The sequence below is a fragment of the Parasteatoda tepidariorum genome, chromosome 9, assembly GCF_043381705.1.
Source record: "Parasteatoda tepidariorum isolate YZ-2023 chromosome 9, CAS_Ptep_4.0, whole genome shotgun sequence".
Lineage (NCBI taxonomy): Eukaryota > Metazoa > Arthropoda > Arachnida > Araneae > Theridiidae > Parasteatoda > Parasteatoda tepidariorum.
Genome location: NC_092212.1, coordinates 75639508 through 75655584, shown reverse-complemented (window position 1 = coordinate 75655584; position 16077 = coordinate 75639508). Strand labels below are relative to the sequence as shown.

The window sequence follows — 16077 nt, the reverse complement described above, 5'->3', positions numbered from 1 at the left end:
CTGTTGTCGATGTGTAGAGTGCAAAAAACAGTCGATTTGCTTAGAAGGGTAGTTGTTGCGTGGCGTTAAAGTGAGGAGTTTCGTTTCCATCGCTCTAAAGCATGTTGTGAAAAGGCTTAATGACGAAAAAAGACGAGATGCTTGAATCCATCGTGCTACTGTCCTATATGGTAAAGCATTTGCTCCAAAGTCTTCCACTAATCCTCGATAGCATTCTGTTGCATTTTTGCCACGGGCAACCTCGATTGTAAGCCACGACCGCTGATCACCTTTTGAAAACATGCTTTAGAGCGATGGAAACGAAACTCCTCACTTTAACGCCACACAACAACTACCCTTCTAAGCTAATCGACTTTTTTTTGCACTCTACACATCGACAACAGCCCCACCTCGCAGCTCCCATATCTAATTTGCTCATGCCCGTCCTTCTGTGAGTTTAAAGGTTAAGTTGCCACTATTTAATTTACAACCCTCGTATAATATATGCACATATATTATAATATATATACTTATAATATATATACAAATGTATAATATATATTTGTACATATTATAGATATGAATTATATTACATAATATAAAATTCATAAAGTAGTTAGCAAAAGTAGTTTATTTTTTCCCGTCGTATTAAAAATTTTATGAATAATTAATTTTGTAAATTAAAGTAATTTCAATGATGAAAGAAACTGTTTCTCCTATAACTAACTTAAAACCAAATAGAATTCGAAAAATTATTCTTTTGAAGTGAGGCTGGAGATTTTTAACTTTAACGCAGAAAAAGTGGCCAATATTTTATTTAGTATTTCATAACCATAAATTAATGCTAAATATAATATATATTTAATTTATTTTGACCTAAAGTAATAGAAAATAATTAAAAAAAAATGAAAAATATGTTTAATAAAAATTCCGCCTTAAAGAGTTAAAGGGCTATTCGAAAGCTCACTGCAATGCCTTTTCAAATAAAAATTCGGAGAACACTTCCTAATAGAAATTATTATTTTTTGGGAAAGATAAATTGTGAGTTTTTGAATATTCATTTAGAAATTTTACAAATAGTTTTTAAGTTTTTCCTTGCATGCTGGTTAGCATGCTTAAAAGCAGGGCTGTCAACTTTCGACGCTTTTTAAAAAATATTATTCCAGTAGTAGAAAAGTTTATGTATGATTCTTTGCTTTGTAAATTTGATTTTAAAAAATTTTTCACACCACTACATGTGAATGATTCAATAGTTTATATATAAATTATTTTATTCTATCTTCTCTCGTGATGAGATTTTTAAATTCATCACGAATTTAATTAAAACAATTAAAATAATGTTTTTTTTTAATGTTATTAATTAAAAAAATTAAGAATTTTTTTTGTTAGTATTAAAATTAAAAAAATTTTGAAAGCTTTAGTTCCTTATAAATTATTACTCCATAAAACATTTTGCAAAATGCGTAGTTGTTGACAGCGCTGTATAAGGCACATTAATGTTCACCAGTCAAATAAACCAACTCTATAAAAAAGAAAAACTCAAAAGATTTGAATACATAAATAAATATTTCTGAAAAAAGTTATTAATTGTTAAAAATTATTTAATGTCAATTTTTTTGATCAATTTTAGCTTTTTTTCCTCTTTAGTTTATCATAATTTTACTTTTACAATTGTTTTCAATTATTTATAATTTTTATTGTTTTCAATTATTCAAATTGTTTATAATTTTTATTCAAATTGGGAATGTCTGCAGATCGAATTTCATATTATATAATGTATGTTTCACAATAACACTCCACCGTCTGCAGTTAAATTTTGTGTGCTGTAAATATGAATTTGTACTTCTTGTATAAAAATGTCTATCAAAGAATTTTTTTTTATCTCATTAAGGGTGATTGACAACTTTCTGGATTGTATCAAAATTCAGTTGCAGCTTTGCGATAAAGAATCTCAAGCATATTTTTTGAATCTCATCCGAAAGAATATAAAGTTTCGAATTGCTTTGTCAGGTAATGTCTTCATTTTTCTGAATTAATTTGAAAGATATTAGTGTCCCAGAATTATTGGAACAAAATTTAGAGGGGAGGTAGGGGACATCAAAAGTTCAGAATTATATAGCAACCCATGATGGAAACATCATGGGAAATATGTATGACAGATACAAGAAAAAAAGAGATACAAGACTGAGATCATCAGGAATATTTATTGGCCAAAAGAGTTACAAGTATTTTTCGTAAATATTATGTGAAAATATCACAAAAGATCTTCAACATTTCCGCCATTGCTGGCAATGCACGCGCTCCACCGTCGGGTCATGGATTGGTGGACTAGCTGAAATTTATCCGGTTTTTATTGGATATCCGCAGCAGCACAGACGATTTTATTTTATTTAATAACCGTCGTTGAGCAGCCGATCCAATTTTTGGGTTTACGACTACTAATATTCAACTCGGCAGCCTTGTAATTTTGAAACTAATCCAAACCAATTTTGAACCAAGGACAAGGGAACTCCTGGATCAAGTATTGGGAGAAATTTGTCTTACTGGAGAATTTTTTGATGGAACTAGCCCGTATTTGCGTTACGTGGAGAGGAAGACTACGAAAACCACCCACAGTTAGCCAGATGGCAAGGGGACTCCAACTCATGATCCGTCTACCGCTGAGGATAATTCACGTTAGCACTGTGGTCTGTGCAAGCCGGATTCGGAGCAAGCATCGACCAGCTTCCTTGGGATTCGAACCCGGTTCACCTAATTGGAAGGCGAATGCTCTATTCCCCTGAGCCATCGCAGCTCAGCACAGACGATTCTTGCAATCAGATCCGTTTCGAAATACACAGGGTCGGAATCCACATCCACCCCAAATAAAGAAATCCACGCTGAAGTTAGTGGTGACCAGGGAACTGGTTCACGACGTCCAATACATCTTGGTAAACAACACCATGAAGCGATGAACGAAGACGTTTCTGACCATGGATTGCTATGCAAATCTGATTCTTGTGGCCCCTATATCCCCATAAAGCTTGCTCCAAGAATGCTGGAACACACTGAAATTAATATTATTTCAAGGTAGCTTGATAGTTCGTAACAGTAGTTTTCACTGGAATTTCTATTATTTAACCTTCAGATCTAGATATATTCATTTAGAGTTATTAAATTTTGGTAGCTACAAATATAATAAAATACAAGGTTTTTAAATCTTAATTTTATTACCATTTTTTGATTTTTTCTGGTACATATGAACGCTTAAAACGATACGGTAAGATACGATAAACTTAAAATATCTTTATTTTTTCCCAATTTTGCTGCAACTATTATTAAGATAAGAACAATAAGGCACGAATAAATTGAAACATCTATAATTCTCCCAAATTCGCAACAACTAATAATAAAGTAAGAAATAGCAGGATACGAATAAATTGAAACATCTATGTGTCCCCCAATTTTGCTACATTTAATATTACGATAAGAATCAGTTTCTGAAATTATGAATGGTGCACTTCTAGATGTAGCAAGATGATGCTCTGAATGTGGCTTATCAGTTAACCCTTCCAAGATAAGTCTTGTCGCCTTCACTAGAAAAAAAAAGTCTGAATTTTGGTGATGTGTATTACCTTGATCACTCACTGAGAAAGTCAAGTTTCTTGGGGCTTTCTTTTACTCCAAACTTAGCTAGGGTTATCATTTTGAATACTGTGTCCGCAGGGCCAATAAAGTATTTTGGTCTGGCAGGAATGCTATTGGTAAAAAATGGGGCTTCCGCCCTATGATTGTTTACTGGATTTACTCAATAATGTGGTCTTGGACTAAGTTGAGCTCAGGTCTGGTCTTTACAGACTGCAAAGAATGGTCTGTGTGGCTCACGTGGGCTAGTTCCGCTTTATCTGCGCATTGAAACTGAATCTCTGACATGCATAAAACGTTTTATGTACATTGGATTATGGAAGGAATACTCTAAAAACATGTCATGGGACTTGTCATCAGTCACCTGTGTCTCAGGTGTCAGAGGCAAGCCAAGGAGTTAAATCGCGACTGCCCCGGTGAGTGTCAAAAAAGCTTCTCAAGCTTAACAGGAATGGCTTAAGAAAGATCATTGGTAACTGCACCCCCAGAAGACATCTCTACATTACCCAGATTTGAACATTTAGGACAACATTGTGTTAAGGCCTGGGAAATGCTGGTTCTTCCTGTCAGTTGTTTGCTGAACTTAGTTTAAGCTATAAAGCCTTTCTACTGATCTTGAACTAGGGTTTGGGTAAAATAAATCTCTGATCGATGTGTCTTACTTCTCGAAGCTGCCCAACTTCTAAGTCTAAGATAAGAATAATAAGGTACGAATAAATTGAAACATATATATTTCCCCCAATTTTGCTGCAGCTAACACTAATATAAGAATAATAAAGTACTAATAAATTGAAACATCTATATTTTCCCGACTTCGCTACAACTAATACTAAGGTAAGAATAATAAGGTATATAAGTAACAGGAAACATGCATAATTTTCTAAATTTTGCTGCAATTTAAAAAAATTTCCAGATCACAGTAATCTGTAAAATTAAAAGTATTAATTTATTGTTCATTTCCTTAAAATAATTATATGTTTATTTTTACTTCTTTTTCTTTTATGGTATCTAGTTGCATTCTATTAGCTTATTCATAATTTTTTATCAACCATTTACTGGTTGGCCTTTTTTTTAACACTAATAGAAAGACTCCCTTGTGAAAAACTTGGTAGTAGGTTGGCATATAAATTTAATGAAAATTTTCTTTTGCAAGCTGCTAATTTTGTTAAAAAATGGAACAACTGTTTGATTCCCGAAAAGATAGATCACAAGATATATAATTTTATGCAATTCAAGAGCGATATTCAATTAAATACTCTAATTTCAAGAGTTTTAGATATTTCCTAACAATAATCTAATTTATACTTAAAATTATTTCAAGAGTAAAGAATAAAGAAAAGTATTTCATGAACTATTATGTCAGACTATCAAAATGCAACTTTATTTATTTATAATTTAGATATTTATAATTTAGATATTTATAATTTATGTATTTATAATTTATATATTTATAATTTATATATTTATAATTTATATATTCATAATCTATGTATTTATATATTTATGACAAATATATTTAGCTTTATGTATTTATATTTATAACTTACAACTTCTAATATACAAAAATATTATCGCATTAAATTTTGCAGAGCAAAAAAGCAAGTTTATGAAAGAGTGCATTGAAATAATGAACAAAACAAGAATAGAAATGTGCTCTCCTGGTTTATACGACTTACTAAATAGTCTGGTATTTGAACGGATGCTTATAGAACAGAAAATTAAAATACCGTAAGTACCCATTATATTATTTTTATACATTATTATTATTGTATATATAGTGCTATAAAAAGAAAAAGAGAAAAACGAAGAAAATTAAGAAAATTAACAAGTTTTATTTACTGCGCCTAAGCCGATAAATATTAGCTGATAATAAGTTTTTCTGACAATATGCATATTAGTGTTTAAGATAATGCTAGGGGTCCCCTGCTGTCAGTTTCGCAAACCCGAAATTGTTTTCGGATTGCTCCGCAAATGCTCTTTACCCGTCTTATGCGTCTCATTGGATGCTTCTTTACTTTAGTTCAGCTTCGTACTCGTACATTTTTTAAAATAAACTCCCAAAAATGCGAAATATATGTATCCTTCGGAAACTTTTGATTTGTATACATTTCGTTCCAAGTACACACATTACAATTTGATTTATATTTCAATGCTTCTTGGAACTTACGATTGAATCAAATAATTCATACAATTTACCTATATACACAATTATAAATTTCACTGTTTGAGGACAACAGTTTTAAATGCTATATTCTAATATTAACTCATAAAGTGCATGAAAATCAAAGAAGAAGGGTTACAAGTAGTTGTAGTAGTTCATTTACGTTGCACTAGAGCTGCACAACGGTCTATTGGCGACCGTCTGGGAAACATCCCTGTGGATGATCAGAAGACATACCATCACAATTTCGATCCTCTGCGGAGGGGATGGCACCCCGCTTCGGTAGCCCAACAACCTGCACGCGAAGTCGAGCACTTTACGGTAGCACACTTTAACGAGGACCAATACCGCACACCCTCGGTACCTACGCAGACTGATCCAAGTGGTCACCCACCCGTACATTGACCGCAACCAATGATGCTTGACTTCGGTGATCTGCTGGGAGCCGTGTCTTANCCCTGCTAGCAGCTTCGCTAACCCCGAAACTGTTTTTGGATTGCTCCGCAAATGCTCGTTACTCTCGCTTGTTGGATGTTCTTCACTTCAGTTTAGCTTTGTACTCGTACATTTTTTTAAAATAAACTCCTAAAAATATGAAATATATAACCCTTTGGGAACTTGAATACACTTGCGCATTCATATTACACACATTACAATTTGCTTTATATTTCAAAATTACGTTTGAATCGATAATTCATACAATTTACCAATATACGCAATTAAAAATTTCAGTGCATGGAGACAACAGTTTTAAGTGCTATATTCTAATATAAACTCTTTAAGGGCATAAAAATCGAAGAAAAAGGTTTGAAAATGAAAAGAATAATAGCTGGTTGATATTTGTTGTTAAAACGCATCTGTACCCTGCATTAATTTTGAAAAAAAAAATCAGATTTAAAAACTCTAAATTATTATTGAACTCGCGTGAATTGATAAGTATAATTAAAACAAAAATATAGAAAAGTTTGTTTACATGAATTGTTCGATTTAACCTTCCATTTCTGCTCAGTATGTGTACAAGTTGTTTGCTATAACATCTTGTTGTTGTCGTTGTAGGCCATTAAAGCAAGGGGTGCGATTGTTCTTGTTTTCCAGTGGTGCCATCTATAGGCAAGAATTTGACTTCTGCCACACCCATACGTCACACCCGTTTTATAGGGTGGACCCAACTATAAAGATACATTCATTCATCCTCATATCGTAATTTTGACCTGAACTCCCTCAGAGGTATGATATAATTTGTTATGGGAACATAAGGGACTTTGTGACCCTACAGATTTAACGTGCTCAAGTCACCATTTACTACACGGGGAGTCTTCAACCGGCTGGATTTGAACTCCCATTCTCAAAAACGTGAGACCAACGCCCTACCAACCAGGTTATCCCAGCCCTATAACATCTTGTTATGCATGTATTGTGAGAAAACCTATATTTTGTTTTTCTTGTTGGCAACGAAGCGTTTTATCAGTTTAAATATATAGACTGTTCTCTATTACGTTTGTTGCCTAACTTATGTGCCCCAGACGATATGATGCAAGTTTGTCGCATCAGAAAGTTGTCCATGCGAGAAAAGAATTTTCATTCAGGAATTTATAAATATGCATGTTTATTGCTTATAGTTATTACTCACTTAATAATTCATTTTCCAGTTCTTCATTGTCAATGCGAAAAAGAAATTTGTAAGAAATCTAAGCATTAGTGTTTTATATTATTAAATAGGTTTAATGCAATAAAGATAAACACTCGACTACTATTTATCGTTGCAGAGTTCGTCAGCAGTGTATCTTTGATGAACTGCGATTATGTGATTCAAGGGGTGTTGAAACAATAACTGACGTTGCAAAAATTTTCCTGAATATATCTCTTCTTAACACGGACTACTGTGAGTTATTATTATTTTTCAATGTTGTTTCATTGTGTACGCGTGTGATGTTCAGACAATGGCAATTATTACGAATTTACGTATAATATTTAAATGTTAAAATACAAGTGTTGACAAAAAATATTGAATAAAAATTTAATGTCTGATTTGAAGATAATTATTTTTTTTTAAAAAAGGCCGGATATTGAAAATTTAACTTCTTTCAGGCATGTATCTCATTTCCTCATTAATGATAAATAATAGATGCATTCATGCGAAGCAAAGAGGGATGAATCATTGCTATCAAGCACAATCGTCAGATTTAATATAAGGTTTCTGTAAAAGTCCAAAGACTGGTAAATTCTAAGTTTCATCGGTAAAACTTATGATTTCCCAAAGTGGTTTGGCCAGAGTTCAAAGAGTATACCCTAATATGATTCCATCGTAGACTTTAACTAAGCCCTTGAGGCAAAATCTAGGAGATAGTAACGTCTTCCAACTTTTTTAACTATAGCCAAAACTATTTTTAAAAATTATGGAATTCTCTTCAGTAGCTATCGAAAGAATGTTGCATTATTTCAGCTTTTTTACAATGGGTTCTTATTTGTAAAATAGCATAAACAAATGGCTTTTTTAAAAAAAATTCTATTAACTCTGTCTAGTAAAGGAAAAATAACTGTTAATAATGCATTGACATAAATCTTAAAACATACATTATTTTGATCTGTTTTACAATTTATATTTTCAAATGAAAGCATGAAGCTTTTAACCTTTAATGCAATATATGGTACCCTTCCTTTAAATTTTGACGGTGACTAAATTTTTTCGCCAAATCACAATCCAAATATAATAATCAATCAATAATAATTGGTGTTTATTTTTGATTATCTGATTAATCAAGGGATATGAGTGCTATTTCTCGATTTATCCTATCCTGAAGTTCTTTTGAGGTTTAGTGCCACTGCCCTGTATACCATATACTGATGTTCACTTAAAGTTAAATGCCGCTGCCCTGTATACGTTTGCCTTGTAAGACAAAACATTGATTTTTAGGTTAAGTGCCATTGCCCCCGGTATTGCCTATACAATACCTGTCAACTTATTTTTCAAAAGAATGATTTTCCCCATTGGTAGTAAAATAAAATTTTATTACGATCAATATCAGAAACATCTGTCTTATATTGTTCAGAGTTCGAAAATAACTAAATATAATTACATAAATACTGATCTATTTATTTATGGCGATGGTAAAAATCATTTTAAATTAAATTATAAATCCAAAAAATATATAAGAAGCAAAAATTTTACTATCATTTTAAATTTGAAAATAAAGTTTTATGTAAAATACGCAAAAATTCGTAGCTTATTTGAAGCCTAATGTTGCCAATCATAAAAAAGTTTTCGTGAGATTTATCCGAAAGATTTTCACTGATATTTGGTCTGGAAAATTTCTGAGATATAACACTGCAATCGGAATTCCCGATTCACGAAGATTGTAAAATCTCGGACTCTGCCACCGAAGGCGGAAATAAACCGATTCCTCGGGATTGGGAGACGATGGATAATTGGGGAAATTAAATATGCCAAATTGAGATGAGATTAAGGGAGAGAAAAGAAAAAGGAAGAGGAGGAGCGTGCACAAGCATGATCCTCGAGTTCAATTGACCACACCGCGAGTGTCGTCATTAAGAGCATCCATAGGGCAACGGTTAGCCTGTGAAAAACTTCTCAAGAAGGCAAAGGCCCACCATGGGCTGTCGAGCCATTGATGATGATGATAAGGCAACTGTAATGATGGGATACAGTAACAGATAAAGAGAGAAAAACCCGAGCATATATAAGAATAATTAATCAATGGACTATATACACAATTAAAGTCAACGATAATGAGTAATACAATTAAAACGAGAGAAGAAAAACTTAAAATATTTACAAAAAGGGCAATATACAGGGTTAATGGCGATAAATAACGGAGTACGAATAAAAATAAAAGAATATATACAAGGAATGAATATAGAAGGCGGACTCTAAAATTGCTTGGTAATTAAATCTAAACTGATAAAAATAACTGCTAAACTGATGTAAAAGGTTGCGATCATATCAGATATAGTCCCTCGTTTCGGATTTTCACCGGATGGCATCGGTAACTCCTAGACTTTATTGCAAAGTTTCAATTAATTTGTCTCTTTCTTAATTAAAGTTTGACAGTGTAAAAAGATCTATCATGAAAATCCTGGATTTTTCTTTCTTTTCAGCTATGTTTCGAAGCGATCATGGAAAAAGGCCATTCATTTTAATGCCAGGTAAAAAATATTTCTGACTTAATGTTCGCAGTTAATTATGCAGTTAATTAGGAATTAATGGAAGGATTTTATTTCACGAATTTAGAGGACAGATTAGAGATTCGCAAATGTTTGCTAGTTACCAACAAGTTCGAACTTGAAGAATGTTTACCTGGTTTACATCCTGCACTGAAAGCTATATCTGAAGGAAATCCTTTGAAAACGTCGATTTTAAGGTATCAGAAAAGTAAAATTTTTTTACTACGGTTATTTGGGATATGATGTTCTATTTTTACAGGGCTGCCAACTAATGCTTTTTGCAAAATATTTAATTGAGCGTTTAGCAATTAAAAACTAAAGCTTACTGAGTTTTTCTTCTTAATTTTGCCAACATTTTAAAAGCGCCGCGATGGCCCCGGGGATAGAGCGTTCGTCTTCCAATGAGGTGAACTGGGTTCGACTCCTAGCGATAGCTGGTCGATACGAATCTGCATCCGGCTTGCACCAACCACAGTGCTGCCTTGAATATCCTCAGTGGTAGACGGATCATGGGTTAGTCCATTTGCCCTCTGGCTTACCGTGGGAGGATCATGTGGTCTTCCTCTCCATGTAACGCAAATGCGGGTTAGTTAAATGAAAAAGTACTGCATGAAAGCAAATTTCTTCCAATACTTAATCCAGTTCATTTGTCTTTTGGATTGGGTTCAAAATTACAAGGCTACGGAGTTGAACATTGGTGGTCGTAAATCCAAGAAATTGAGCTGGCTGTTCAACGACGGTTATAAAATAAAAACAAAACATTTTAAAAGCCTCAATATGTTAGAGCAGAAACAAAGTGGTGTTTCTTATGAACTTCAGAATTATTTAGATGATGTGATGTGGAGAATAACTTTAAATTAATTTTACAAAATAAGGAATCATTCACTAAACATAAACTTAGCTACCACTAGACGAAAATTTCCATCAATCATTGAAAGTTGGCGGCTTTGTTTTTATTTTGTTTAATGAGATCTACTATCTGAATAGCCTTTCTTTTAACACATTCCAAAAGAGGAGTTTTACAAAAAATGCTCCAAAAATAATTTTCGGCAGTGACAGTGGACCATCCGGAAAGTTCGTGCTAATTTTTGATAAGTGAAGCCACCAAAAGCCCACTAAAAATAATAAAGTGGTTGCAAAATATATGCTATGAAATATATTTCTTTCTTTAAAAATGGAATGTTAAATTTTCTTGATTACCACAAAGATTTGGAAACTTATAGCATAAAGACAAGTCTGATTCATGCTGGATAAATACTATCCAAATTAAAGCGGTCGTGGAATTAGGAAAATTTGAAACAGCTTTGATGAGTAGTTTGTTGTCCGAAATAGAAGGAGCACAGCATCCCATTAAAATAAAATAAGTGGAAGAAGAGTTGTGATATTATTTGAAACGTGTGAAGGAAGGGTTTTCCTTACCATGTAACGCAAATGTGGGTTAGTTCCATCAAAAAGTCCTCCACGAAGGCAAAATTTCTCCCAATACTTGATCCAGGAGATCCCTTGTCTTCTGGATTGGGTTCAAAATTACAAGGTTACGGAGTAAGACATTAGTAGTTGTAAACTCAAAATTGGGCCGGCTGCTAAACGACTGTTATATATATTTATAAGAACCCTGTAATTACTCTCATACTCCTTGACTAGCAAAAGTAAGCAAATTCCAACCCTTTATGATCTTAAATGCTTACATGATACTTACGTGTAAAATATTCCTATGTGAACATTTAATTGAAGTCAAGAACATCAGACCAATAGCAGCATACTTATGCTGTGATGCATCATATTCCTGACATCAATAGCATATACATGACCTCATTTTCACCATAACTCAAGTCATATTTTTACATAATGCTCTTATCACCCTACTGCTTGCAACAGCACAGTCAGAATTAAACGATCCTCAACGAAACACCTCAACGAAACACCACAAAGTTTAATTTAAAGATGAATAGAAAAAAGGCCCCAAGCAGCTTCAGGTACCCAGATGTTTTATACAGTTCAGTTCAAATCCTGTAAATTTTTATAAATTCAATATATTTCGGTTTGCTAAAAGTTGAATATTTATTCTAGGCTCAAAGGAACAGGTTGCTTAGGTATCGCTTTTAAAACGTGTTCAGGTTCAATGCGCTTCATTATTGAAAAGGTTTATTATGGTCTCTACAAAGTCAACCTAGGAATTCCATTTGATAAGAACAGTCTTTTGTCACCTCCAGGTTCGTTAAGTCTGTCTCATATTTTTCTTTTTGCTTCTTAAAATCTCTCGCGTAATGAAAACACTTGATTATTTGTTTCAATTAATTTCTTCCCTCTTTCGTACTTGTCTCTTCATTTCAAAGAACAGCTTATAAACCCATATCACATACCGTCAAGTACTTAAGGCCTGTGAAAAATCCTTTTTTAAGTTGTCGTGATTCAAACCAGAGTTTTTAACAACAAATCGAAATTTTTCAAAACTTATAAAACTTTTAAATGTAGCCATTAATAGATGTAAAAGGACAACGTGCTGCTTTAGTTAGGTTACCTAATATTTCATAATATGTTTAAGTTAATTATGCATTGTAGGAAACGAAATTCCGTTAATTCTAATTTAATAAAGTATTAATACTCAAGATTATTGATGGTTTTTGAAGGATGGAACAGTATTAATAAGATGGTTATCATCGTAAACATCTATCAAAAACCAACCTACTTCTAGATGGTACCATCAAGATTGATCAACACTTCCTTTGCTATCATTAAGAAAAATATTATCTGAAGTTACGGAAATTTAGTAGTAGCTGGAGGTTCAAGTAGAAAAATCATATATATGTCACGGCGAAAGACCGAAATCGGTGGTTGTTGACTTTCACTGGTGAATGTCGACAAGCACCAAATACGTCGGTGAAAGATCGAATATTTCATTACATTCTTGTACATTCGAACCCTCACCGGTGTATGTCGACAATCACAGATATGCTTTGGTGAATGTCCAAAATATTTATTACATTCGAATTGGTATGAATTTATTCGTGGATATAATTACATTTATTAGATATTTTAACCCTACACTGATGTTTTTTAAGGTTAAGTGCCACTGCCCGGTATACATTTGCCCGGTGTACCCTACACTGATGTTTTTTTAAGGTGAAGTGCCACTGCACGGTATACATTTGCCCGGTATACCCTACACTGATGTTTTTTTAAGGTTAAGTGCCACTGCCCGGTATACATTTGCCCGGTATACCCTACACTGATGTTTTTTTAAGGTCAAGTGCCATTGCCCGGTATATATTTGCCCGATACTCCAAACACTGATGTTTCTTCTAATCTATCGTCAGTAAGTATTAAAATATAGAATAAATATAAATATATCAAATAAATATAATAATATTAACGAATAAATTAATATAAAATTGGATATAACAAATATTTCGGACATTCACCAAAGCGACTATGTGATTGTTGACATTCGCCGGTGAGAGTCAGAAATAAGGGTATTTAGCAAATATTTCGGACATACACCAAGCGACTACGTGAATGTTGACATTCACCGGTGAATGTTGACATTCTCCAGATTTCGGTGTTTCACCGTAACATATACACAAATAAGAAAAGAGCCGCTTAAAGATATGTCCAGGCATATCCTCTAGCATAAGAGGCTTGAACTAATATTTTTTCTTGTGTGTAATATATATAATAAATATATAAACTAAATTAAACTAAGAATACCATTTTGTAAAAAATCTTATATAACTTTCCGAACTTAACTAATTTCAGATTTTAAATCCCCTCATCCAAATTAGTTACCCATTTATTAGTTACCCAGGTACTTGCAAAAGTGCAACAAAAAAAATTTGCTCCTCGTATAATTTTAAAAATTAATGCTTCATATATCATGTTTTACCGTTCTCTTGAATCTCACACCTGAAGAATCTCCCTTAAAAAATTCTTAACAGCTAAAATATCATTCAGTTTGTAAGTTTTTGATTATTACCTATCGTTATACAATAAAATTAAATGGAATTGGTTTAAAATTTGCACTATTATAGCCTTTAATATTTTTTCACAGGTCGATACGAGAGTGTGTTTATGGAGATTTTATATCCACCTTATAATTTATCAGGTGTAGTATTTTTTGCATAATATATTAATTTTACTTTTAAAAATTATTATTAATACAAGTTATACATAAAAGTTAGTTTATATACTGTAAAATATTCTCAAGTTTCTGAACATTAAAAATACTGGGAACTACTTTACACCTACTTGGTGCTTTACTACACTATTATCTAGAACAGTTCTGGTGTTATGAAACTAAAGAGTTATGCTCTACGCCTTCTGTAGCCAATTTCGATCTCCAAAATAACCGTTGATATTTTGAACAGATGTGCAAAATAAATATTAAACATAGTCGTTAAAGCAACATTATTTACAATTTTATTAAAAAATATTTTAAAGCGTTTTTAAATTTTGGTTTTTAATTTAAAAAAATTTACCTTAGTAGATTAAGGAATATTTTTGTAAACTTCTTATATGGTATATTGCCATCAAAATTCGAAACAATGCATGTATTTATCCAAAACTAAGCCTGAAATACCTTTAAAATGCTGCAATTGAAGACGGGGATTTATTAATATTTTTAACACTAAAATTTCCTTTTATAAATTATTGATTTTATAAACGTCTGTTAACTATATTTTTAAAACTATTTGTTTAAGACATTCTTTTACAAGAATTAACAATCTGCATACACAGTGCTCTGAATGCTATTGAAATATGCTGTGGTGTCTGTTAATTATATATTTAGAATTCTTTGTTTAAGACATTCTTTTACAAGAGGTATAACAATCTACATACACCGTCCTCTGAATGTTATTGAAATATGATGTTGTGTTTGTTAATTATAGTTTTAAAATTCTTTGTTTAAGACATTCTTTTACAAGAGGTATAACATTCTACATCCACCGTGCTCTGAATGCTATTGAAATATGATGTTGCGTCTGTTAATTATGTTTTTAAAATTCTTTGTTTAAGACATTCTTTTACAAGAGATACAAAGAGGTATAACAATTTACATACACCGTGCTCTGAATGCTATTGAAATATGATGTTGTATCTGCTAATTATAGTTTTAAAATTCTTTTTTAAAGATATTCTTTTACAAGAGTTAACAGACTGCATACACCGTGCTCTGAATGCTATTGAAATATGCTGTGGTGTCTGCTAATTATGTTTTTATAATTCTTTTTTAAAGATATTCTTTTACAAGAATTAACAGATTGCGAACACCGTGCTCTGAATACTATTGAAATATGCTGTGGTGTCTGCTAATTATGTTTTTATAATTCTTTTTTAAAGATATTCTTTTACAAGAGTTAACAGACTGCATACACCGTGCTCTGAATGCTATTGAAATATGTTGTGGTGGCCTTACCGATGCTTTATTCAGAGTTTTGAATGATAAGACTCTACCATACCCCATACAAAAAGATAGGTTAGTTATTTGAAACTCACAATTTTGTTTTCATGAATTAATTAAAAAAATAACACAGTTATAAATAAATAAACATATTTTTTTTAATGTCTTTTATCAGTGATTGTTCTGAAGTTTGTTACCGAGATGCTCTTAGAGTTTGTTCCCCGAAAGGAAGATTATACACAGAAAGTCTTATTAAATCTACAAAACTGGTTTACATTCATTTGGAAAGTAAGTTCTACTATTTTCTGAAGTCATCATACACTGGTGTAAGTAATTAAGAGAATTTTCATATTTTGTCGATTATCTCAAGAACTACTGGACCGATTTTAATGAAATTTGACGTGTACAGTCCGCAAAAAAAAAGATATCACCCTGAATAACTTTCGTTCTAATGATCGAATTTTCGCGAACTAAGTGTCAATCTTAATGGTTCCGGGGGGTGACCTCAAATATGCTAATTAATTAGTGCTAACTATTAATTAAGTTACGAAATCAGACACAAAAACGTACTTTCTCTGAAGAAACATGTATTTTTTTTACAAATTTGGAATCCAGACACTTGAATTAGGGGGGTAGACAAAATTTTGAAAACATTGGGTCTTAAATTGGGTCACAATAAAGGTTTATATATTTGGCGATAGTCCAGAAAACCGCCAAAAAAAAGTCGCCGCGC

The 16077-nt window shown here is 32.4% G+C and overlaps 1 protein-coding gene across 1 annotated transcript in view; it reads left to right on the top strand.

Moving 5' to 3' along the window:
* The window catches only part of LOC107438365 (uncharacterized), a 109707-nt gene that overhangs the window by 9597 nt on the left and 84033 nt on the right, over positions 1-16077 (top strand). Inside the window, exons 6-14 of the mRNA XM_043044310.2 lie at positions 1871-1989; positions 5193-5331; positions 7531-7682; positions 9881-9928; positions 10014-10143; positions 12017-12159; positions 13995-14048; positions 15284-15419; positions 15520-15632. Coding sequence (XP_042900244.2) covers positions 1871-1989; positions 5193-5331; positions 7531-7682; positions 9881-9928; positions 10014-10143; positions 12017-12159; positions 13995-14048; positions 15284-15419; positions 15520-15632 — 1034 coding nt within the window. The remainder of the gene's footprint in view (positions 1-1870; positions 1990-5192; positions 5332-7530; positions 7683-9880; positions 9929-10013; positions 10144-12016; positions 12160-13994; positions 14049-15283; positions 15420-15519; positions 15633-16077) is intronic.